A 26,794-nucleotide genomic window follows, 5' to 3' on the forward strand; every position below is an offset into this window, starting at 1 on the left:
TTACAGGGTAGTTCACCATTTCTTTTCCCAACTCCCCCCAATTTTATCCGGGCTCGGGACCGGCATATGGCTGGGACGTATTCATGACTGTAGTCCATGTACGTTCAGGGGGCCGGTTTGCCTGTTTGCGGGGGGAAAAAACCCTGCTGTCTACGCCCAAGACCGGCTAACTTGGCTATGGACGAAGAAGATCCTTAAGCTCCACGCATCGTCCACGGGAATCGAACCTAGGACTCTCCTTCACCAGGCATATGGTTGCGAAGCGCAAAGCCACTATGCTAACCACGTGATGAACATCGATGCATTAATCATCGAAAAAAAAACGATTATGCGTGAAAGTCCTACTACAGTTGTAGAAAATATTTCGAAGTAAGTGTGTTAAAATAGATTGCCACTAATCTATACTGTCTAAAAGATGGTCTACCAACTTATAATTTTCTTCGTTTGTATTTACAAATGTACGTTTTATTTCACAGCACACCGGATCCCCAACAAATGGTAGTCGTAGAAGACTTCGAGATGTACAGCAACACAGTTCTTCCTCCCACCATCCGAGACTTTCTCGACGATGGAGCAGATGGAAACTTCACTTTGAGAGAAAACGTAAACGCTTTCCTCAGGTAATTTTTTTTTTGGAAATTTCTTCGAATATCTTAGCAACCAGTTTCATATACATAACACTGTTGCATGCCTTGTTGAACCTCCGAAATGATTTGCAAACGTAGGGACACTTCCAGGAGATCTCGGATGTGGAATAACCCACATATGAGATCTCCTGGAAATGTCCCATCTGTGGAGACCATCTTTATGGCTTCAATTGAATATAATAATAACTATAGTAAACTCTCTGCAGTGAATGAATGGAGTGGTTTATATTTTAATTTTCATCCTGCAGAATGACTAAATACTGTTCTTAAAGTCTTCTTAATTATATCTCTGCAGTAAATGAATCCTGTTGTTGTTGAAGTCGTAATTTTGGCTCTAAAGATGAACACATTTCTTCCGTTTTTGGTTTATAGAATCAGCACAGATAAGAGGATGGCTGACTGACAGATATCAAAAAGTAGTATATGGGGGATGTGAGTCTGAAAGATTTAAGGTAACAAGTGCTGTACCATACGGATCAGTGCTTGGTCCCCTGTTATTCAATCTGTACGATAATGATATTGGAAAGGATTTGACAAGCGACATACACTTATTTGATGATGATGCAAAGATAGGCAGGGTAATATGAAATGCTGCTGATATGCAGTATTTGCAGAATGATTTGAACAGGCTGTATTTGTGGGCATATGAAAATCGATGTCAGTTCAATGTCCATTAATGTAAAATCATTCACTTCGGCATAATTAGATATCCAGTATCGTATTATACTGGTAGGATTAGGCTTGAAGAAACTGATGAGGCTAGGGATCTTGGAGTGTTAGTAGATAGAAAGTTGAAGTTCAGAGGTCATGTGGCAAAGATTGCAAATACAATTCAAAAGATAATTGCAATGCTCAAACGAACGTTCATGTAAAGATAAGGATGTTATTTTACCTCTTTACAAAGTCTTGATAAGACCTCATTTCGACTATCGTGCGCAGGTCTGGTCTCCTGGTTTCCATTGTGATTCTGATACATTGGAGAGAGTACAAAGGAGATTGTTAAAATGATATCAGGATTGTGGAATACTGATTATGAAGACAGATTGAGAATTTGTAGACTGCAGACACTGAGAGAAAGAGGGGTAATATGATTGAGACTTACAAACTTCTGAAAGGGTTATACAGGATTTCAATTGATTTAATTTTTCAATTTATGGAGGGTGGGGAAAGGACCAGAGGGCATCCTTGGAAGCTGAGAATGAAGCCCGCTAAGAAGTGTATGAGGGCTAGATTTTTCTCTCAGAGGGTGGTGCGTGATTTGAATGGATTGCCATTGGGTGTTGTGAGTGCAAGCAGTGTGAATGAATTCAAGAGTAAGTATGATGGCTGGTGCGTGTAGCATGTGGCCTCCCTCAGTGAGTCTCTGATCCCCTGGAGGTCTCTCTAAATAATAATAATAATAATAAAAAATTTCTTGTATCAATCAGGAAGAATCCATTTACATATCTACAAATATAAAAGCACCTCCCATTAGACTTTGAACAAAACGTTCAAGTTCAAACAATCGGTTTGCAGTTGAAGGAGAAAATTCCTTCTGTGTCTCTCAACATTCAAGCAAACAGACCATAAAAGTTGGCCCTCTAAGATGGAACACGAAATATCCTGCGAACATTAATATTAATTACATCCGCATAAGTATGGTCAAGGATCAATGGCGGATGAGGATGTGCAGATACCGGCTACTAAATTAGAAATCTTTATGCTGATGCACGTAAATATCAATTACGCAGCGTATGTGCAAAATACTTGATCACGTGCGTCACATGTTCTAGGCAACTAATTAAGAATTCTACTGGATAGCAACCGACAATAGTGTTGATCACAAAAAGCAAAGGATCTTTACGAGTCCGATAAATAGCTTACTGTAGGTGCCCGTCAAGCTGGAGCCACAATTTGGAAAACAGCAGAGCTAATCGGTTTCTCCAAAGAGATGTTCTAGGTGTTTAATCAGGGGAAAAATAACCCACATTGCTTGTCTAAGAGGCGTAATTGTGGTTCTAAGAAGAGAAGGCCGTCCGCTGTGAAGACTTGTACGGGCAAACTGAATCTCTTGTGTGCTGCAACTGACCGATTCTTTTAGTCAAGGCTGTTCCCTACACATATCTCACCAAATTATGCGTAGGGAATTGAAGCGGATTGGAATTGGCAGTCACATGCCTATACGTAAAATAAAGGTTCGGAATTCAGTGGCTGCATGTGTACTTTGATTTCACAGATAAACGGATCTACTCAGGAATCAATACGGTTTAATTGGATTTCATGTACACCCTCTGTCCAAAAAGAAACCAAACTTTTCGAAAACAAAAGAAAATAGTGGCGACACCTGTTGTACCTTTTGTTGTCGAAAGCGGCAACTGCCTTCGACAACAAAAAGATTCTCGGCTTCTAATGAAACGTTTGTTTCGTTTGTTTCATCAGAAGCTGAGTTATAGTGCCAAGAGTGACAGTGGGTTTTGACGAGCGGTCGGAAAATGAGTTTCAAACAGAGAGCTGCGATTGATTTTTGTGTTAAACTTCGTAAAAGTTTTACGAAATGCATCAAATGCTTCTAAAAGCATACGGTGATGAATGCTTATCCCGTAATCAAGTTTACGAGTGGTTTAAGCGAATAAGTGGTTGTGAGACGCTTGAGGACAACGAAAAGCGAGGCTGTCCAAAAACTGGACTCAGCGTAGATAACATCGAAAAGGTGTGTGACTTCACCAAAGAAAACCCGAAATCGTCCGAGAGACTGATTGAAGATGCATTGGGGATTCCAAAATCAACTGTGCACAACATTTTGACCGAGAGTTTGGGCCTTCGTAAATTGAATTTGCTATTTGTTCCTCACAAGTTGACCGACGACTAAAAAATGCATCGAACTGAACACTGCAAGGACCTCATTAAAACCACTCGCAAAGACTCAAACGTCCTTGAAACGATCGCTACTGGTGACGAAACGTGGTGGTTTGAGTGTCAGCTCGAAACAAAGCGCCAGAGTGCTGAGTAGAGATCATCAAAAGAGGGAGCACGCGAAAAAAATTCGCTTGGAGAAGTCAAAAGTAAAGACAATGATGATTTCTTTCTACAATTCCAAAGGTATTATCCACAAAGAATTCATTCCACCTGGCCAAACGGTCAATGGTGAGTTTTATCTCGAAGATTTGAAGTGGTTGATAGCGAGAATTCGTCGCGTACGGCACGAATATCGTGACGACCGACCGTTCGTCAAAAGACACTGTCCCTCTTGGCACTACAAATCGGCTTCTAATGAAACAAGTGTCATAAACAGTTGAAACAACACTAATGAAGGTTGCCGCTTTTAAAAGTATACAACAAGTGGCGCCACTAGTTTCTTTTATTTTCGAAAAGTTCGGTTTCTTTTTGGACAGAGGGTGTATAAACCGCACACACCAAAATTTAATTCTGTACTTTGGGAATTTGCTGTTAATCGCCTTCAAAATAAGTTCAATTTCCAGATATTCGCTTACTCGAAAAACCGCTTTCAAAGCAAGTTTTTTGTCTCTTAAAGATTTCTAATTGCAATGCTTTAATTAACAGCGAATGCAGTTAAATTGTTTGTCTTGAAAAACTTTCTAAATTTAAGGAAACAGAGAAGGGCCTATTTCTGTTAAGTACAAAGGCGAAGGTCGAGCTTATGTCATTTTTATCACGGTGAGTTAAATGCCACGGAGACGCTACGTTTGCATTGTGTAAATAGCATCAGCATTAACCATGAAACATTAAAGCAGTCCAATGAGAAATGAGATCATCTACAAAATTAATGGTTGTTTAGTCATAGGAACCATTCGCGTCTTCTTTTACTCTTTCCATTTCTCGACGCTTACATTGTGACCAATATAAGAACGCTGAATCCATTAAATGATTTGTTGATGGCTGCCATGCGCGACAAAGTCCAATGTTTTTTCAATCCCTAAAATGGATTATTCCTTTCAGATACCGAATTCGCCCTCGATTGTTGCACAACGTTTCCACCCTTAACCTGTCGACAACGCTGCTGGGCCAGACGATATCCTTTCCTGTTGGTGTGTCTCCAACAGCATTTCAGAAGCTATTCCATCCTCAAGGAGAGGTCGGGACGGCCAGAGGTATGTAATCGAATTATGTACATACATCAAAATCTTACGAACTACATTGCAAGTATAAACACCATCACCTTTTTTTTTTAATTCCTCTGATGCGATGCAGGTGCTGCCCAGGCTGGGACCATCATGATCATGAGTAGTTTATCCACCACCTCCATTGAGGACGTGGCTAGGGCGGCTCCAAACGGCATTCATTGGATGATGGTTTACCCTCTTACGGTCCAGCAGGTAACCTGGAGGATTGTTAAGGAAGCAGAGAGGAACAACTTCAAGGCTATCGTGCTAACTGCAGACTCGCCAGTGTTGGGACAAAAAGTGAATGATGAGAGGAACATCTTTACCTTGCCAGACAACGTCAGGTAAGAGTTTACTTGTAAATTGTTAGAGAAGAGATCAGTCAACCATGTTGCTTCGAATAGTTCATAGGACCCTCAGAACTAATGAGCAGTAATAGTTTAACTCGGGAGTCGTATACCCCCAAACGTGCGCATTCTGCTGGCAGGTGGAGACACTGCGGATGAAAGTAGGCAACAAATATGTAAATTCATTTTCTTACTCTTGTCGAAGAGATTCGAGGTCATTTCTGTGAACTATCGCTGCACGTGATGATTGAGGGGTTCATAAAATGTGGCCTGGAGATTGCGAGATTCCAATGTTGGGAAATCCACTGCTTTCTTCCAACATCTTTTTCCTTTCTTCAATGCGTATCTGGTGATGTAATATCAAAAATTTCCTATGACTGTATATGTACACGCTCTGTCCAAAAAGAAACCGAACTTTTCGAAAATTGCAGAAAATAGCGCCACCTATCATATTCTTTTGTTGTCGAAAGCAGCAACCTTCACTATGCTGTGTCAACTGTTTATGACATTTGTTTTTAGAAGCCGAGTTATAGTGCCAAGAGTGACAGTGGGTTTTGACGAACGGTCGGAAAATGAGTTTCAAACAGAAAGCTGCGATTGACTTTTGTGTTAAACTTGGTAAACGTTTTACCGAAACGCACCAAATGCTTCACAAAGCATACGGTGATGAATGCTTATCCCGTACTCAAGTTTACGAGTGGTTTAAGCGATTTCAAAGTGGTCGTGAGATGCTTGAGGATGACGAAAAGCCAGGCCGTCCAAATACTGGACTGAGCAAAGTTAACATCCAAAAAAAGTGCGTGATATCATCAAAGAAAACCCGAAATCGTCTGTGAGATTGATTGAAGATGAATTGGGGATTCCGAAATCACCTGTGCATAAAATGTTGACCGAGAGTTTGGGCCTTTATAAATTGAATTCGCAATTTGAACCCCACAAGTTGACCGATGACCAAAAAATGTATCGAATTGAACACTGCAAGGACCTCATTAAAACCTCTGGTAAGGACTCAAACGTCTTTGAAGCGTTACTGGTGACGAAACGTGGTGTTTTGAGTATGAGCCCAAAACAAAGCGCCAGAGTGTTGAGTGGAGATTATCACCAGAAGAGGGACATCTGAAAAAAAGTCGCTTGAAGAAGTCAAAAGTAAAGACAATGCTGATTTGTTTTTACGATTCCTAAGGCATTATCCACAAACAATTCGTTCTGCCTGGCCAAATGATCAATGGTGAGTTTTATTTCTACGATTTGAAGCAATTGACAGCGAGAATTCGTCGCGTACGGTATGAATTTCGTGACGACCGACCATTCGTCAAAACACACTGTCATTCTTGGCACTATAACTCGGTAATGAAACAAATGTCATAAACAGTTGACACAACGCTAATGAAGGTTGCCGCTTTCGACAACAAAAAAGATAGAACAGATGGCGCCACTAGTTTCTTCTATTTTCGAAAAGTTCGGTTTCTTTTTGGACAGAGGGTGTATATACGTGTGTGTGTGTGTGCTCGCATAAAAATTTCTGCAGTGGGCTGTAACATAAAATTTCTGCAATGCCGATTATGTGTCCCCCCCCCCCAGTACGCAATTCTACAGTGGAATTTTAGTGCAATATTTTCTCACATTGATTTAATTATTTTCTTGAAGATGTTCCTATTAATCCCTATTTATATTGTATCAGAACTTTGTTTCTTTAAGAAGATGCAACTCAGAATTAAGGAGCAAGCAATAGTTTAATCACACTACATTTATTATTTTATATAGGATTTATTACGTTCTGTTCACGTGTTTAGCTTCACATGCAATCTGGTCAATTGTCTGCAAACTTTCATATGAAGCAAAGAAGAATGAACAACCACAGCGTGTTTCCTGCGAATTAGACTGCACGGTTCAGCAGAAAACGGGCTGCTGCTGCAAGTGGTGGTGGTATCGTTGTATTGGAATTGTTCTCTTGGACATTCCTGGTTTCTCTCATCTCCAATGAACACACTTTGACCGCTAATTCCTACCTGTGGATAGTTTCAAACCAGTTATTGCCCTTCACGGTGACAAGGTGGCTCCACGGATCTCGTAAAACAACGACCCTTGTCACGAGGATCACATTCTGCAAACAAGGTTCTAAGAGTTCATCCAAGAATTCCTTGAGTTCCTCTGGCTGCACAGTTATCTAGTTCTCCCGAGTTGAATCCCATTGAACATTGCAATGTAGCATCCGCCTGTCGATGTAAACGCCTCCCTCGGCCACTGTCTTCTGGGATGTCATTCTTTATAGTTGAGCCATAAAAACCCGGGGACACCTTTCATGGTCTGCTGGAATCAATTCAAGACGCGTGCAAGCAGTTATCTGGGCCAAAGCAGGTGCAGTACGTTACTGGGTAGGTGGCTATGATGTTTTGGCTCATAGAAGTATATCGGTTTTAGTTTTTTTCGTTGAAATCTGTTACTTGAAATAATCTAAATATTTCACAGATTTATTCTTTCAAAATAACATTCCAGGAGGATTTAAGAAATAGATATCAAATACCAATTAAATAGCTCATCACACTGTTATTTTTGAAATATATTTTCTAAACTGGAATTCGGAAGATCAATTATAATCATCCTGACAATCATCTTGTGAGATCATTCCCTTCTGGCTTTTACACTCCAATACTGAAAGCAGCAGAAACTTGATTCATCCCACAAGAAGCTAAGACACTCAGCAGCAGATGCAAATTCTTTCCATACAAGGAAAGAACACATTTCAGATTTCAATTTCGTGCCTAACCTGCTTTTCTTCTCCATCTCTTATTCCATCTGTAGCTCCCTTTTGGAACAGTCTTCCTCGGGAATTGTTCTTTTATTACTTTCTCTGGTTCTTCAATGTTAAGAGAGTTCGTCCCAACCTGTTCTTCAGAGCTCTTGGATCCACTTCGCAGGTAATCAGCTATCGAGATTTGTTTTCTTGATTTCATAACGCCCATTTCTTCGACCCTGCTACATTCTTGTCCACTACATCCTTGGCACTGTGTCTGTGTCTAATCAAAAATAATAATCATTTTTTCTCTGTGGTAAAGAAGTGTTTCCGTAAGTGTGATATGCGTACCCCTACAGGTATTCGAAGGGTCTTTTGGCAGTGCGTGGCAGTTTTTTTTTTTTTTTCATTTTTATATATCTGCCACTGTATTATTGCGGATGAGTGCGGGACTATTCAAGAATTAATTTTTCAATAACGAAAAAAATCCAAAGGTAGTTATGAACAAAATGGACGTTTTATTGATCAATTGACTTCCGTTAGGACTGCGTCTAATTGAAGACACGATCGCGTTTCAACCTCGTGGTTAGAAATTTTTGCATTAAAAGTTTAAATTCAATAGTTCGTACTACCAAGTGGGTTAAATTTTGGAACCGTTCATATTGTAACGGTCCTCTGCATTTTTTCGCCATCCCTAATTGCGAATGGTGAAGTTGAGCTTAGTAAAAATAAAGAACAATCGCTCCTCTACGAGAAGCCCCATCTACGACTAAAAACAACAATTAAAAAACCGGATTTCACCTAACTATTGGCAAAAACAAGAAATTGATTTCTGATGCTTTCCACTGGACCAAGCTGCAACAACAAAGGCACTCCGGAGAGAAGATTATAAGGGTTGAACTCTTACATCGATTTACTGGGAACAAGTTATTATCCAAAGATATGTTAATGGCAAGTTCTAGAATACTACACTTGAATTGTCATCTTCGGGTTGCATATGAGGAATCCAAATTTCTCTTCAAGGTGATGCCCGTAATGGAAGTTGCCATCTTTTCTAATTCTTCTTCTTCTATTCCTTTTTATAACCATTCATGGTTATGGGCCTCTCCTATTTGCTTCCAACTTTCTCTGTTGAAGGCTTCTCCATGCCAACATCCTGCATCCATTTCCACTAGGCCATCCTTCAATCCTCTCTTCCATTCTTCAATCCTCCAATCGTCAAGGAATGCCTTGACGATCAGAGAGATCTGATCGTCAAGGCATTCCTCTTTCTTCATATGGAAGGTCATTGGTGATTGTCTTTGTCCATCTATCGCTGTTGCCACTCACTTAAGCGTAAGTAAATCAAATACTATTTTTTCTTCAGGAACGAGTTTTCCAACATCTTTATGTTACTCGAAATCCATTGCATTAGAAGAAACAGAAAAAATAAAATAAAATAAAAACATGTCTAACTTGAACGTATACTCCTATATGCATTCCAGTAATATATTAAAATATGAAGATTATTCGTCTGAAAGACTTTTTTTGCACGCACTTCGACTTCAAGGTTTCTCTTTCAGGTTGCCAGTGTACGCAAAGGCCTGTGGAATACGGAAAGAGAGAACCGATGAGTTCCTTCGACGAATTCAAGGGTCATTTAGCACCTCTGCCACGTGGGAAACAGTTCGATGGTTGCGATCCATCACTTCTCTTCCAGTTGTGGTAAAAGGGATTCTCACAGGTAAGTGGTAGATGGAGAGTTACGCTGCCTCTAAAGACAATCACGTGATTTCGTTGTGTGAAAACATCCAGAAGTAGGACAACCAGGGGCGGCTCTGCATAGGCACTGCGGAACTGCAGCACCCCCAATTTTTCTCGATACATAAACATATTTATTAATTTATTTATATCTGCTCGCAATATTTAATTTTATCATCAACAATCCTATACAATTCTCTTAATTTGTATAAAAAATAATAAAAATCCACCTTGTAGCACTTAGGAGAGCGAAGGACACTAGCAGCACTGTGTTTACCACAGCGTCATATTGCTACAAGCGGAATCACATCATAGCGAGATGCAAGCTATTAGCATAATGCGGCACTGTCCGTCGCGCAGTTCCACTGTGGTTTATAAGTAGTTTGCGCCAGTAGTAGAGTGTTCGTAGTGCTTATCGTGTTTACTCCGTCTCTTTAAATATTTGGACATTACAATTAAGCACATAACATTTGTATAGTTTTTAGTTTAGAACATTATTGAGGTTATGATAATGGATTTTATTTTAAGTAATTTTGAATTATACTAAACTGTATAATTTTATCGATAATAAACAATATTTTTTCATGTTTAATTTTTTTAAATTTTTACCGTAATTTTGATATTTTATCCAAACAAGTATACACTGTACTTACAGTGTGTATGTATATTTCGAAAGTTGCAGCACCCCCACGATTTCAAGCCAGCCTCCACCACAGATCTTAATGCATCTGGAAAAAGTTTCGTATAAGCTAAGCATTTGTCTCTAAAGGTGTGTTTATAATCAATATTAACATTGGTTATAACAAAACTAAACAATAAAACTAACATAGTTGTATTTATTAATACTACTTACAACTCTAAAAAATATATGAACAATATTAACCACTTTTAGTGCTTGGAGACTTCAGCACGAGTTTGTGATGGTAATTCACTAGCTCAGAACAAACACAGATCAGGTTGCTATTCTGTGTTCATTTTAAACCTTCGGAGTTCACCCAGTCTTCCACTCTTCAAATGGAAAACCTCACAACCTCTTTGACTCTTACACCGATGCAAACAGTCGATCCTTTTAGGTCATAGTTCATTTTCGTGAACAAGCAGCATTCGCAAAGGATAAAATCTGTGGCCAACGTTAACTATCTGACACGCATGATATTTCCGTATCCAATTCGATATTTTCTGTTTCTTACTTTATTGTTAATATGCAAATTTTATTCTGTGAAGATCTGTTGAATAAATGTTCGGAATTACGGACATTTATTCAATCATACCTTTTACTTTTCCTGTTGTTTCTTCATTGTTCAAATAGCGACTACTTAAGGGAGACTAGTGATATGTGGATTTCTTGAATAAGAACTTCAACAATGGTTAGCATACCGCTAAGAAAGTCGGATTCGCTGGTCTCATTCACTAGTGTATAAAAGGTATAGAAGGTATGAGATGTTAATTTATTTGAACTTACTTATTACTTACCTATTCTACTTTCTTGACTCAGGACAAGACGCCCGTCTGGCAGCCCTTAACGGAGCTAACGCCATTCTGGTTTCGAACCATGGAGGAAGACAACTAGACTTCGTTCCTGCCACTGTAAGTTTGTTGCGCAACTCAATTTTAAGCTATTCGTTCTGTGTTAGTGAACACCAAGTCATTTGACAGTACCAGGATTTGATCCTTTGCTGTTTTTGTGTTTGAAATTTTCATTTTGCAGATCGAAGCCCTTCCTGAAGTGCTGGAGGCTGTGAAGCTTTTACCGATTGAGGTGTACATGGATGGCGGAGTGAGAAGAGGGACCGATGTGTTTAAGGCTCTTGCTATAGGGGCCAAGGCAGTTTTCGTTGGCAGGCCTGCCATGTGGGGACTTGTTTATGGCGTGAGTACAAAACTCATAGCTACTCATTGTCAGAATTCTGATTTTGTTGAGTTTAATATTACAAATTGACTGGAAACGATTTTGTATTAATGTTTCTAGTTTTCCAAAGCCAACTGTGATTAGCATTATTGCATAAGCTTGTAGGTCCTTTATTATGGCTGATCTCGAATTGTATTTCTGTTGTCCGTATAGGGCGCACAAGGAGTTGCCAGAGTACTGAATATTCTCCGATCAGAAACTAACAGGACCATGATATTAGCAGGTAAGCAAATGATGCTGACTCGTTTTTGTTTAAGAGGATGGAAAGGATTAATATACTCCACTTTCTGAGTTTTAAGATATGTCTGTCTCTTAACACCTCATTCGTTTAAAATTTTCTAAAAGAATACAAAGAGGGAAACATATCTTTGTTACCCAAGTATCTCTAGCCATAACCATGACCTTCATTCCCTAACGCAATTCAACAGATTCACCATTTGCAAATTTCCAATTATGATCAATTTCTAGAATCTAATTGTTAATAATCCTGATTTTAATTCCTCATTTAAGCAGGTAAAAACTGTTTCCATTTGTTATCTAATTACATGCAGTGATTTTTATCTAAATTATAGTTAAATTTTATCTAATTCCATCGTGTCGACTATTACTGATCTGAAGTTTAATCTGCCTATTTCTTAGGGTCTCGAAACCTTAAAGATATTACGGAGTTCCAGGTGGTCAGGGAGAGATACTACAAAGATCTCTGGGATCCTTTGGTACCTTTTTGATTATCAGTTCGTGACTGATACGTTGAAGAACGGGATCTGAATTGTTTAGACTGGCTGGAATGAGACGTAAGGATGGGGACCTCGCTAAAGCGGGGATTGATTTCTTGCACACAAATATCTCGAATGCGACACAAATGTAGGACCTATGAGAAGATGACAGAATTGTAAAAGTCCATAAAATAGATGTTCTTAAAATGTATTTTAGTTATTAATATTGCGTGTACAGCTTCAACGGACAAGCTGGTTTCTTCCATTAGTCCAAATTGCGACCATTAAAGGAAACACTTTTTGTAGTGATGCGTTTTCTGTCCAACATTCCCAACACAGAACTCACCAAGTGTATTATGCTCCCCAAAATTCCTTTTCCATTTTTGTCTGAATTGTCTTAGTCCGTGTCTCGCTGGTCGTCCCTCCAGATTTCTTCCAGTGACCAATCTTAAATTCCCATGCATTCTTCACCTCATTTAACAGTTGCAATCAATTGCATAGCTAGATTGGAACTTACGAAAAAGAATAAAAATAAGAAAAAAAAGGGTCGTATTAATCCCATTGTCTCACAACCGAGACAATGGGATTAATGGCCGAAAAAGGGGACAATCATATTAAAAACGGGATACGGGTCACTGTAACTTACAGCAACCTAAATTACAATGCTGGCATTCATTATGGTGAAATGTAGGATATGTTTTTTTTAAAAAAGGTTCCACCTTTATTAAAGAATCAAACCGACTGTAGAACATAAGCGTGCGACACATAGATAAATAAGTACGGTCTGGAAGTCTAGCCTCTTGTACGGCGCAGTGGGGAAAACATTCAACTTTGCCAATGGAATCCGGTTGTCTACTGATTTCTAGTAAAGCTGTGGCTAAAAAGATGGGATGCACTCTCCCCTATGTTTGTTATTGTTGATAATCGTGCACTGATGATTTACCACACAGTATTATTCGTTTTCTGTGCTAAAGATATATCGGCATATTCAATGCATCTTTCTTGGCCTGGCTGCCGAGGTAGAAAACGTACTACCTTAAAGGAAGCAGACTGCGGGTGTCAGTTTCGGTGAATGGCTTTAGGTGGGAGATGAGGTTCATCCACTGTGAGACCATCTCCTCCTCCCTGTTGGAGTCTTGATGTGGCTTGAAAAAGTTTCAATGTTGGACAAGAGCACAGGGTTTCTAGATAACGTAAAGAATAAATAAAAACATAACAAACAACAAAAAAGCTTAATCCACAACCATGAAATTGAGAGCCCAGACACTACCATTTCACCAACCAGAAGGTCAAACTTCTAGAAAGTCGTTCCTCTAATTAAACGTATTCATAGGATCAGAAAAACGCTCGTAGATGAAGTCGAGTGGAACCGAAATGGGCGTGTGGGTTACGCAGAGGTGTTCTGTGTGGAAGCACTGAGCGGCATAAAGAATCGGTGGCTTCCTTCCATTGCTCAGCGGTTGGAAGTCATTTCAAATGAAAGCACTGGACCTAATGGATGAGGCACGCAGAAGGTTTGAACTCCCCAACTGACCTTAATCCTCGTTCACAAGCGAACATACTTTACACCATTGAATAGTCACACTCCACTTGTACTTCTCACAGCCACAAATTTGGCTGTGGAATATGATAGATACAAACCATTGCTTCTAATTCTAGATTACAAGAACAGTGTGTTCTCTTTTTTTTTTTAGTTTGTATTGGTGTTTACGACGACACACTTTTTTCCAGTTCTCGCAATGATTTCAGACTACTATCAGCAGTGGCGGCTAGTGGATTGAAATCGTCGATTGTGGATTGAAATGCTGCAACTTTCGAAATATACATACACACTGTAAGTACAGTGTATACTTGTTTGGATAAAATGCCAAAATTATGGAAATTACATTATGTAAAAATTGTGTAATTACATTACAATTAATTGTAATGTCCAAATATTTAAAAGAGACGGAGTAAACACGATAAGCACTACGAACACTCTACTACTGGCGCAAACTGCATATAAACAACAGTGGAACTGCGCGACGGACAGTGCCGCCTTACGCTAATAGCCCGCATCTCACTATGAAGTGTGTGTGCTTACACGCGGAGCAAATACTAGCAATATGACACTGTGGTAAACACAGTGCTGCTAACGTTCTTCGCCCTCCTAAGTGCTACGAGAGGAATTTTTAATATTTTTTATACAAAATAAGAGAACTGTATACGATTGTTGATGATAAAATTAAATATTACAAGCAATATAAATAAATTAATAAATATATTTATATATCGAGAAAAATAGGGGCGCTGCAGTTCCGCAGCAATGCACGAGCCGCCGCTGACTATAAGAACAAACCAAAAGACAAGAAAACTAATAGAATTATATACATTGTGGCTGTAATCCATTATGAAACATAGCAACAAGAATCGAGTATCACTAAGCACAAGCTAGGCTGAAACACATGATGATCAACGATTAAATGACAACGTTCTAATAAAAAAAATAAATAAATAAAATTCGTGTACTTATATTTACTGATTTGAAATGACACCTTCAGTAAGTGCATATTCGTCAGACATGTTGAAAATAAATTGCGGTTAAACTCCTACATACATATACACGAATTTTTAATTAATTGACTTTAATACTACTATTGTTTCTATCTTATGGATTCAAACTCATCGAAAGACTAAAAACGTCTGTGAAAAGGATGTAAATGATTGCAGTTATGAAAGAAATGATTTAAGTTTACCTCGTAAATTCCTCCTAACGGTATTATTATTACTAAAGCGTGTGCTGCCATCTGTGTTTGTTTGTAATCAACAAACAAATAAATTAAATTCTAGAATTTGTGATTTTTTTTTATTTATTTTACTTGCAGAAGAAAATGTAACGAAAATATTCTACTTACTACTTTCAAAATTTATGTATTTAGAAAATAAATAAATAAATAATTATGGTTTTAATTTATAACTCTAAACAATATACCAAAAAAAAAAGCATTTCAACTCCCTAATCTCTCGCTTCGTCAGGTTCCTGGAGTCCAGTGCCATCAATATGGTGCATAGCTGGTAATCTTTTCACTTCAAAATGTCCAAAATAATCTTACATTTTGCCACAATAAGTTTGCATTCACTCTCATTTGTCCATTCTGCCAGTCTAAATAGATTCCCCTGCAATGATGCCATCATCTTGGTGTTGACTATTGCTCTAACTAATTTTGCATCTGCACAGAACTGATTATTTCCCGTCAGATGATTATTATTATTATTATTAGAGACACCTCCAGGGAGTCAAAGACTCATCGTGTGAGGCCACATACGACACACACCAGCTATCATACTTATTCTTGAATTCATTCACACTGCTTGCACTCACAACATCCAATGGCAATCCATTCCAGTCATGCACCACACTCTGAGAGAAAAATCTAGTCATCACACCTTATTTGGCAGCCTTCATTCTCAGCTTCCAAGGATATGCGCTCTTATCCTTTCCCACCCTCCATAATTTCAAAAATTGAAATCCTGTATGAACCTTTTAGAAGTTTGTAAGTCTCAATCATATCATCCTTCTTTCTCCTGTTTGCTAGTGTATGCAGTCTACAAACTCTCAATATGTCTTCATGTGCCCTCTCATTCTCTCTCTCTCTCTCTCTCTCTCTCCACTCTCCAATATATCAGAATCACAACTGAAAGCAGGTGACCAGAAATCCAAGTGAGGTCTTATGAAGGCATGGTAATGAGATCAAATGACGAACTTATCTCTACATGTCAAGGTTCCTTTTAGCATTGCATTATTCTCTTAGTTGTATTAACAGTTTTATGCTATATGACCCTTGATCTTCAACTTCCTATCTATTAACACTCCAAGATCCCTAGCCTCTTAATTTTCTTCAAGCATAATCCCACCAATATAATACGACACTGGATATTTAATCACATCAAACTGCATGATTTTACATTTACTTACATTGAACAGACATCCATTTTTCATGATCACAATTCCAGCCTACTCAAATCATCCTGCAAAGACTGCATATCAGCAGCATTCCTGATTACCCTACCTATCTTTGCATCATCAGCAAATAGCTGTGTCTCCTGTCAAATCCTTCCGAATATTGAACAGATTGAATAACAAAAGCCCAAGAACTGATTCTTGTATTACATAACTGATTATCTTGAATCTTGCAGAGTCACAGTCCCTGTATACCACTTTCTGATATCTATCAATCAGCCCATCCAAGCTAATATTCTATAATCCAGACCCATATAATCTAACAGTCTTCCAAGCTGTATTCTGTCAAAAATCTTAGCAAAATCCAAAAGTGTTACGGTGTATCCATTCCCCCTTGACTAGTTCAATGGTAACATTGTTATTAAATGTGAGCAGGTTGCAAAACATGACCTTCACTTAGTAAATCCGTGCTGTTTGTTATAAAGTAGAGATTCTCTGTCAACCCATTTCTGAATTCGAGCCCTGACCCATTTTTTTTTAAATCTTCACCAGCACTCCTAAGTTACTAATTGGTCGATAGTTGGATACATCGGCCTTTGCACCACCCTTGTGCAATGAAATTACCATGCATTCTCTCCATTCCAGCGGAATCTTTCCTCTTCGGAGAGTCATATTAAATAGCCTGGTCAAAGGAATGGCCAGTTCAGCTGAACACTCTTTTAGCACACGTGCTGATATTCCATCAGTCCCTATTGCTGAGAATTCTTATTCAGTTTGTGCAACAGCTCTAATATCTCCTCTTCGTACACCTGAGTTTCTTCGATTGTATTATCGTAGAGTAAATACTCTGTATGGTAATAAACCTTGTGATTGTAAAAAAAAATTATTACTATTATTATTGTTTTTACAAACTCCTGTATTCAAGACTCAATAGTGCGATGCATTCTAACAGAGATAATGTTTATTATACCTCGTCTTAAGTTGATTCAGTGTTTGTGCACTCATCACCTCATTTGCCAATACGTTCCACTCTCCATGTTGCCCTTTATTTTTAGCCACACTTTTACAGACCTTCCAAGAATGACCACTTGTCTCTATCCCCTTCACTCCTTTGATCCTTTGAAAAATATCCTCGGTATCTATTTGATAAGCACCCCTTAACAATTTATATGTCTCAATCATATCGACCCTCTTCCAACCTATTTACTAGAGTCTGCAATTTACATTCTTTGAACCAGTCTTCATATTCAGTAATCCCCAATCCCGATATCGCTTTGACTATTTGCCTCTGAACTTTTTCCAGAGTTTGGTTCTCACCTCGGAACGCAGATGACGAAATCAGTGCACAGTAGTCCAGATGTGGTCTAATCAACGTATATAATAAAGTAGAGATAAGGATGTGGTTATTCCTCTGAGCAAGAACCACATCCTTATCTCTACTTCTCAGTGTTCTTCTTCGTGTACTGGCATTTCTTTCTGCTGGTTTTATCACTTTAGCAATATGTCTATTGAACGTCATTCTTTATCCAATAATATCCCAAGGTCCCTCGCTTCCTCCACCATCTGTAATACAACATCTCCAATGTGATACACACTTTACTTTTTTGGTATCCAAAGTGCAAATTTTTACATTTACTGGTGTTAAATTTACAATCCACTTTTCTGCCCACATAGACACTTTACTCAAATCTCTCGGAAGCAATAGTATATCTGCATCATTCCTAATAACTTTTCCCAGCTTAGCATCATCCATAAACAGCTGAATGTCAGCTTGCAAACCACTCGCAGTATCATTACCAAACAAATAGAAAGTTGTGAGATTCTGTTCTAACTGGTAACCCTCTACACACCACCGTTTGATATTGATTAGAAACCCAGCTTGCTATCCAATCAACCATCTGATTTTCCAGTCTCATTTGCCGTAACTTTTACACGAGTTTTTTATGTGGTAGCCTTTGTAAAATCCAGAGTATCACTGTATATGAATCGCTCTTGTCCAGAACTGTAGTCACCTTATTATAAAATGTAAGCAAATTTGTAAAACAATATATCTCCCTTTAACAAACCCATGTTGACCTTTATACAGAATCTTTTATACCCAGTCCTGTATTCTATTCCTAACCAATCTCTTCAAGATCTTGAAAAACACTCCAGAAATGCAAACTGGTCTGTATTTTGGAACATCCGTTTTGCTTCACCTTTATGCAATGGAACACTCTTGACCTCTTTTCACTCATTAGGGTTTGTTGAAGACTCTAAACTCTCATTAAATAACCGAGTCAACGGAGGTGAAATTCCATCCATAACACGTGGTGAAATTCCATCCAGTCGAACAGCCTTATTCACATCAATATGACTTAAAGCAATCATAGACTTCTACCTCATTCACCTTCAGCTGACTATACCTTGAAGGTTATCACCTTCAAGGAACTAGGTTATCAACGTAGGAGCTGGAGAAGATGAAAAAATGATATTATATTGCATTACGTTATTATTATTATTATTATTATTATTATTATTATTATTATTATTATTATCATTAAGAGAGACCTCCAGGGTGTCAGGGACTCACCGAGGGAGGCTACATGCTACACACCAGCTATCATATTTATTCTTGAATTTATTCGCACTGCTTGCACTCACAACATCCAAAGGCAACCCATTCAAATCACAGACCATCCTGTCAGAGAAAATTCTTCCCCTCAATCCCTTCTTAGCGGCCTTCACTCTCAGCTTCCAAGGATGCCTTCTCGTCCTTTCCCCACCCTCCATAAATTGAAAAATTCCATCAATCGAAATCCTGTACAGGGCGTCTCTACCGACGGTGCGACACGTGCATTTGTACGGGGTTACAAGTTTTTGGGGAGGCAAAATTGGCCGAAAATATACGAAAACTAAATCATAAAAAGTCATTTATCCCTTCTCTGTTGAAACCAGACTTCAGGATATCGTTAGTTATGTGTTTGTGATTTAGCAGTTCTTCATTCTACATAACGTGATCAACATTACTTACATATAAGTTAATAGTAATTTATTATAAAAACAATATTTTTCGGTTGTGTTGATAGTATTTTTGATATTAATGAATTTTGGAGCAACACAATTATTCATTTTTTCAAATAAAAGTAACTTTTAATAATTGCCACTTTGAATTAATTTGAATTAATTCAATTAAAATTTACAGCAGGAGCATTTACTCTTGATGAGTATACTCGTCTTCGCTTGATTTTAATTACCCATGCATATGCACATTTTCAGAACAAAAGGTCTACAAGGTCTTATCAAGGCCTTGTAAAGAGACAAAATAACATATTTTTGTGTGATTCACCATTACAACTATCGTTTGAGTTGTATTTGCAATCTTTGCCATATGGCCCCTGAACTTCAACTTCCTATCTATTAACACTCCAATATCCCTAGCCTCATCAGTTTCTTGTAGCATAACCCTACCAATATAATACGACATTGGATATCTAATCACACCAAAGTGAATGGCTTTAAAGTGACGGACATTAAACTGACCTCCAATTTCCCATGCCCACAGTTCCAGCCTATTCAAATCATTCTGCAAGTACTGCATATCAGCATTATAATTTTCATTCCTGATTACCTTACCTATCTTTGCATCATCATCAGATAGTATGTCACTTGTCAAATCTTTCCAATATCATGAATGTACAGATTGTATGACATTGGACCAAGCACTGTGAATCAAGCAGTGGATTATTGTGGTACACCACTTGTTATCTTAAATTTTGCAGACTCACATCCCCCGTAAATCACTTTTTGATATCTGTCAGTCAGCCATCCTCTTATCCATGCTAATATTGTATAACCCAAACGCATTTTCTCCAATTTATGCAGCAGTCTGCCATGCTGTATTCTGTCAAAAGCCTTAGAAAAATCCAAAAGTATCATGGTGTATCCATTCCCCTTGTCTAGTTCAATGGTAACATTGTTACAGAATGTGAGCAAGTTGCTTCCCTTAGTAAACCCATGTTGTTCATTGCAGAGTAGAGATTCAGCGTAAACCGATTTCTGAATGTGAACCCTAACCAATTTTTCCAACATCTTCACCACTACTGCTGAATACCAGTTGGTCGATAGTTGGATACATCGGTCTTTGCACCCCCGCCCCTTGTGCAATGGAATTATGGTAATTCCAAATTCCTTTGGAATTACCTTCCAAAGGAATAGTCAGTTCAGCTGAACACTCTTTTAGCACACGTGCTGATATCCCACCAGTCCCCATTTCTGAATTCTTATTCAGTTTGTGCAACAGTTCTAATACCTCGTCCTCATACACCTGCGTTTCTTCATCTAGTGAAGAGGTAACACTGACCTCAATGTTGCGTTCACTAGGTTGATAGCGTTATCAAAATGCGCACCCTAATGAGAGGTTTTTCAACTCATTAGTTCCAAGTCCTATTCTGTATTCTGTCATATTTGCGTCGTTGTAAATGGCTACTATGGCCGTGTCGTCTGTGTACTGGAAGATTTTACGTTTTAGGGGAAGATGGCTAATATCGTGTGTGTATATGTTAAACAGAATGGGAGATAGAATAGTTCCTTGTGGTACTCCACAGGTTAGCAGTACCACTTTGCTGTGCGCTGATCCTGTATGTGTGATGTGCTTTCTGTTTTCTATGTATACTTTGAACCAGTTTAATAGACGACCTCTGATTCCCATATGTGTTAGTTTGTTCGACAGCATTTTGTGTGTTAATGTGTCAAACGCTTTTGTTTGGTAACTAAACGACTAATACTATTCTGTTTTTATCTAATGCAGTGTTTATTAGGTCTGTGAAAATTTCCAGGAGTATTGCTGTTCCTTTAATAATAATAATAATAATAATAATTTTTTTTATTTCTCAGATAAATTACATACATTATATGAAGACAATTATGCATAACAAATACTTTCTCGTAAATAAAGTTTTTTAAATAATAATAATAACAATCACTGTTTACAACGTATATTATTATAATATTCATAATGATGATTATTACAGATGTTTCTTTGCAATTTTACACTCCACATATACAATATCAATGGACATAATCACTCTATTTTTCATACTTTTGTTACAGTTATTACATACATTACATGCATTTGATTACATATGATACATTACTTACATTTGTTTACATATGATACTTACATTACATACATTTGTTTACATATAATAAATACATTACATAGATTGGCTTACATGTGATACGTACATTACATGCACTTTGTTACATGTGATACATCTTGGATGAGAGCTAATTTCTCTGCTTTCATTCTCGAAGCTTACATGCAAGCTTATCTGAGGATGACACCAGTTGGTTATTATGAATTGGTTTTTTTTGCTGTGTTGGGAAGCTACTAAATCTATGATTGAGAAATTCGGGTGCACACACACACACACACACACACACACACACACACACACACACACACACACACACACACACACACACACACACACACACACACACACACACACACACACACACACACACACACACACACACACACACACACACACACACACACACACACACACACACACACGCACGCACGCACGCACGCACGCACACACAATAACTTGGAATGTATTGATGCGTCGCTGAACTGGAAGTCTGAAGGAATATATTGTGTTTCACTAAGTTTGTATGGTATTTTGGGTGCGTGTTTCTTGTTCATAGTATGTCCTTAGAACTCTTTTCAGGCTATTGTAGTTGTTTCTGTATTCAAAAGGTAAGTTGTTTATCATGGCTGGGATGTAGAAGTTTCGCGTGGCCTTTTCGTAGTGATTATTGTATTTTTATGAGATATAATTAGTAGTCTGAGGTCTTGTTATACGGTATGTATTTCTAACTGTCCTGTAGTTGGCATCGAAATAATGTTTTAGCAAAGCTCCATAGTGACATAAATGTTTTGCTGTCAGTATTTTGTGTTCTGACATTGCAATGTATATAAGGTCGTTACTTTCTCTTTGTTCCCAAAAGTTCAGTTTTATCATTTTGTACTGTAGCGACATTAATCTATTTATTTTGTAGGGTGCACAGAAAGCATACGTTGTTATAGCGTTTCTTAGTATATTTTGGCATAGTGCTTTGTATATAAATGTTTTTAGGCGTATGGGAACTATGTCTTTTAACCTGTAGAGTTTGCCACTTATTGTTCGGAGTTGGTTGAGTAGATAGTTTATGTGGCTATTTTAGTTCATATCTGAAGTAAATTCCAAGGTATCGTATTGTCTCAACCTGAGTGATTGTAGTGGTTTTGCTGTTCTGTGTGTGTTTTATGTTGGAAAGTGGATGTTGGGTGGTTATATATTTGTTACCAACTGGTCGCGTCAGTGGATTTCGGAATATCGTTAATTTTGTCTTTTCGGAGTTTAGGTGTATGGAGTTTTTCGTGAGCCAGTCTATGATCAGATTTATGTCATTTTGCATATTTGTTGCTATGCTTGCGTTATTATGGATGGATATTATTGCTGTATTGTCTGTGTATTGGAATATCTTACCTTTGAGTGGTAGCTGATTAATATCGTGCATGTAAATGTTGAATAGAGTTGGGGAGAGTACAGCTCCCTGTGGTACTCCACAGGTTACTGGTAGCTCTCTGCTTCGGTTTGACCCGATACGTGTGATATGCTTTCTATTTTGAAGGTAGTTTGTAAACCACCTGTGAAGAGGTCAGTCTATTCCAACATGCCTCAGCTTTTCTAACAAGGTTTGATGTGTAAGTGTATCGAATGCTTTGGTTAGATCAATAAAGACTAAAATTTTGTTTTTGTTTAAAGCGGTGCTAATTACGTCTGTAAAGTCTTCAAAAAAGAGAGATATTGTTCCCTTATTTTTCTGAAAACCATATTATGTTTTCGGGATAATATGAAAGGTCTCAGTGTATGCTGTGAGTTTCTTCAGTATGATCCGCTCCAAAATTTGATTGATAATTGGTAATGTTGCTGTGGGTCTGTAATTGCTGATTAAATTTCTTTTTCCATGTTTGTATATGGGCGTGATTATGGCTGTCTTTAGCATACTTGGTATCTGTCCTGTTTTAAATATTTTATTTATTAATTTTAGTAGGATAGGACTTAAACTAGTTGCATGTTGCTTGTTGCTTTATATCTTTAGGTCTGATACCATCAATTCCTGGGCCTTTGATTGGTTTGATTGGATGAATTGCAGAGAGAGAAGTTCTGCTTCTTTTATGGTTGGGAACCATAATGTCTGTTTTGATTGTGGTCCAAGTGGAGGGTCTCGTTTTGTGATTGGGGGAATATTTCTGTGCAGTTCTTGAATGGAGTCTGCAAAGTATTGGTTAAAGTCATTTGCTAGTTGTTGGATAGGTTTTGCGTCTTTCATGAAGCTGTGTTTTATGGTTTCGGAGGCGGTGGTGTTGGGAACACAATCTAGCATCTCATTGATCAGATTCCAGTTTTGTTGTTTTGTGCAGAGGTTAGTTTGTCACTGTAGTAGCTTCTTTTTGCATTTCTGATTTGTGTTGTAAGGCGATTCCTTGTTATCTTATATTGAGTTTTTAAAGCTGTGTTATTTGGATATCGCTTTAATTCTTTCCATAAAGCGTCCTTTCTGTGTATTTCTAGGATTAAGTTTTGTGTTATCCAAGGATTTTGTGTTGTTTTTGAACGAATTCTGATTTTCTTTGTAGCTTTCTTATATATTTCCTCCAGTGTGAGTTTAATGTCGTTGTATAAGATATCTGCTGAATCTGATGCCAGGTGTTCCCAGTCTGCTTTTCTTATTTCGTGGTTGACTATTTCTTCGTCTATTATTGTTTTCTGTCGCTTTTCTTCTGTGGGACATTGCATGGATATTGTCTTGGTGTACAAGTTTAGAGCCCTGATGTAATGGTCTGCTACTTTATGACTGATGCAGTGTAACTTTTTGGCGGTGCTCGGACGTTTATATGATCAAGACAGGAGGCATTGATAGTATTTCCGAATATTTCTTCTATAGTACGTAATGTAATGGTTGGTATTAGATTATATTGGATAGCGAGTCTAGGTATTGTACAGGGTTGTTCTGGTTTTCATTTGCAATATTTATGTTTATGTCGCCAATTATCATTAGGTATTCGGTTGAGCATATTTCTTGGCTTGAAAGCCAGCAATTGAGTACGTGCAAGAATTTTATCATGTTTAGGTTTGATGGCCTGTAAATAGCATTTAGTATTATGGGATGCTGTCTATTGGTGGTTTCGAGGCAAAGGATTTCAGCATGCTCAAACTGATAGGCCGTTTCTTTTGCTATTAATTTTTATTTGATAAATATTAATATTCCACCACCTCGTTTTGTTTGGCGGCATGATCTATGTTGTTAGAAGTCTGGAATTTGGAAAGCAGTCGCTTCGTTATTAGTTATGGATACTTCTGTTAGAATCAATATATCAATAATATCAGTGTAATTCCTCAGATAAGCCTGTAACAATAACCAATGTTTTCGGATGCTTCTGATGTTAATAGTACATCTATCTGATGGTTCACATTCATTTTTGCTGTGTTGAGATCTTCTTATTGAACTAAGTTCGGTCTTTTGTTTCACTCTTTCACCCTGTGTATATCTTCCGAGCTTTTTATTTGTATAGACTGAAGTCTGTGAATTTTTCAAGAATATTTTGCCGTCTTTGATCCATAAAAATTGGTACTTTTGTTCTGTTTTTTCTTTTCTTGCTTGGTTCAAAAGATTCTGATTGAAAGGTGTTAAATACTCAGATGGAAAGATTGGCGTATTGTCTTGCGATGCATTTAAATCCTCGACTACTAGTTTTTTCAGTCTGCTGGCTTTTATGAGATTGTCTCTTGTAGCCTTGCTTGTCAGACGAACTATGACTGGTGCGGGTCGTGGCGAGCCTTGTTTTCTGTTCTTCCTGGGAAACCGATTTATGGTCTGAATATCATTATGCTGTAAGGGGATGTCAATTGGATGGCGTAACTTTAAGACTACGATTTAATAATAATAATAATAATAATAATAATAATAATAATAATAATAATAATAATAATAATAATAATAATATATCTTTATCCAGTACTGCCGAATTGGAAATTAATCGGTTTTCCACATTTGGAAATAGCAATCACATTCGGATAAAAAAAATAATAACGATATACTGTATTAAATCAGCGACATATTTAACCATAAATGACACGGTTATCAGAAACCATGGCAACGAGTTAAAAGCTGTAATTGGTGTTCAGTTGAAAGTTTTTCGTCTGCTTTCATGAAACACTGTAAACTGAAATGATATCAAGTAATATTTAAATCGACTTTGGTAATTAAAATATCATGTAATAATTCGATAAGAAAAATAATAATAACGTGTATTAAAGTAATAATTATTACTTTGCAAAATTTATAATGTATAAAATTAATTAATAATTATTTAAAATCAACATTTTTGAATGAATGCGTGGTGTTTCAAAAAATGCATCTCTTTAACACTTTCATTGCCAAGCTGAAAATTGGAATTTCGTGTGGTGGCCAAATTTTTTATATTTTTTTTATTTAGTTAGCGACGTCAACGCGATAACGCGTGATCGGCCGTTTGGTAAGAACCCGCATTGCGCGATATCGCGTGATTGGCAATGAACGTGTTAAGAACTACGCAGTTAGCGTAAGATCAAATGATGAAAACTCGAAGATAAATGATATTTTGCTTCATTCTCGAACTCGAGTAGGAATGACAGTTAACTGTATTTTGTCACAGGCGAAGTTTGAAGTCTTGCACTGATATTCAGATTGCGGAAGTTTGATAAGTTTGAAGGAATATTGAATATTCCAACATGGCATAATGCTAACTTTGCATTTGAGATATTTTGAGCTACTGCACACGCTATAAACCTTTGACCTTTTCTTGTTATGTAATGCACAAGTAACCACCTGGTTAATGTTCGGCTACAAAAAAATTTGCTTCGTATTAAGGACATCCCTGAGTGACGTACGAAACTCTACGTGCATATCTGCATCCAAACCTACAATATTCTACCGTATCACCTTTACTGAACTTCTCTTAGTGTCGAATGACTTCAAAGTATTTGAAAGAAGAGGATCAACTTTCGAGTTTAAATCGTTCTCAGAAAGTGCAACTGAAGAAATGGTGAGTAGATGTTTTCCTTTATTCTAAAATCAGAAATTACTTCGTTAATTTTCATGCAGTTATGACGTTGCTTGATAAACCAATCACGCTAATTCGTAGTTATTTGTCATGATAAGAAAGAACATGTTTACAACTGTGGAAATTGACTCGCTTCATCACGTGCTTCAAAAATTCTGTCAATGCGCAATGATCTGATATGATATTTGTTTTAGCATACAATTGCTGACGGTGAAAGAGATATTACAGAGAAGTGAAAAAGGAGTCCTATGCATTATCAGAATTCTATTTTTCTTTAAGTACTTTAACCTCTACATTTATTCGAGTCTAATCTGTTTTTTTTTTAATTTAAATGAAGCTGTATTTTAAATGTTTTAACTGCAAGGGTTGTAGCATCAGATGCCTTATGGTAAAAACTGTTTCCAGTTTTTATGTACGAAACAACACAACGTTTGTACTTACTCGCTTTGAAACGGCTTCAGAGATTTTAATGAATTTAGTGCAAGAGATCCTTTCTAAAATATGAATATATGGACTGAAGTTA

The 26,794-nt window shown here is 37.6% G+C and overlaps 2 protein-coding genes across 2 annotated transcripts in view; both read left to right on the forward strand.

Annotated features, from left to right (window-relative positions):
• The first annotated feature begins 328 nt into the window (after positions 1 to 328).
• On the forward strand, positions 329 to 13,994 carry LOC150097131 (2-Hydroxyacid oxidase 1-like). Its single transcript, XM_090407593.1, has 9 exons — positions 329 to 369; positions 477 to 620; positions 4,584 to 4,735; positions 4,836 to 5,091; positions 9,391 to 9,551; positions 11,064 to 11,155; positions 11,277 to 11,438; positions 11,631 to 11,700; positions 13,888 to 13,994. The coding sequence occupies exons 1-9, from the start codon at positions 329 to 331 to the stop codon at positions 13,992 to 13,994; spliced, it is 1,185 nt and encodes a 394-aa protein (XP_090263719.1).
• Positions 13,995 to 25,990: 11,996 nt separating this feature from the next.
• Positions 25,991 to 26,794, forward strand: part of LOC150097132 (uncharacterized) — a 53,653-nt gene continuing 52,849 nt past the window's right edge. The window contains exon 1 of the mRNA XM_090407267.1: positions 25,991 to 26,253. Coding sequence (XP_090263393.1) covers positions 26,044 to 26,253 — 210 coding nt within the window. The 5' untranslated portion in view covers positions 25,991 to 26,043. The remainder of the gene's footprint in view (positions 26,254 to 26,794) is intronic.

This window comes from Typopeltis vanoorti, chromosome 17, assembly GCF_054136105.1.
Source record: "Typopeltis vanoorti isolate ZY-2024b chromosome 17, IOZ_Tvanoo_1.0, whole genome shotgun sequence".
Taxonomy (NCBI): domain Eukaryota; kingdom Metazoa; phylum Arthropoda; class Arachnida; order Uropygi; family Thelyphonidae; genus Typopeltis; species Typopeltis vanoorti.

Excerpts from the sequence above, each read along its gene's own strand:
- LOC150097131 (XM_090407593.1), top strand. The coding sequence starts at position 329 with ATGCGTGAAAGTCCTACTACAGTTGTAGAAAATATTTCGAA. Across the intron at positions 9,552-11,063 it reads GGTAAAAGGGATTCTCACAG|GACAAGACGCCCGTCTGGCA; the intron begins GTAAGTGGTAGA and ends TTCTTGACTCAG. Across the intron at positions 11,156-11,276 it reads TAGACTTCGTTCCTGCCACT|ATCGAAGCCCTTCCTGAAGT; the intron begins GTAAGTTTGTTG and ends TTCATTTTGCAG.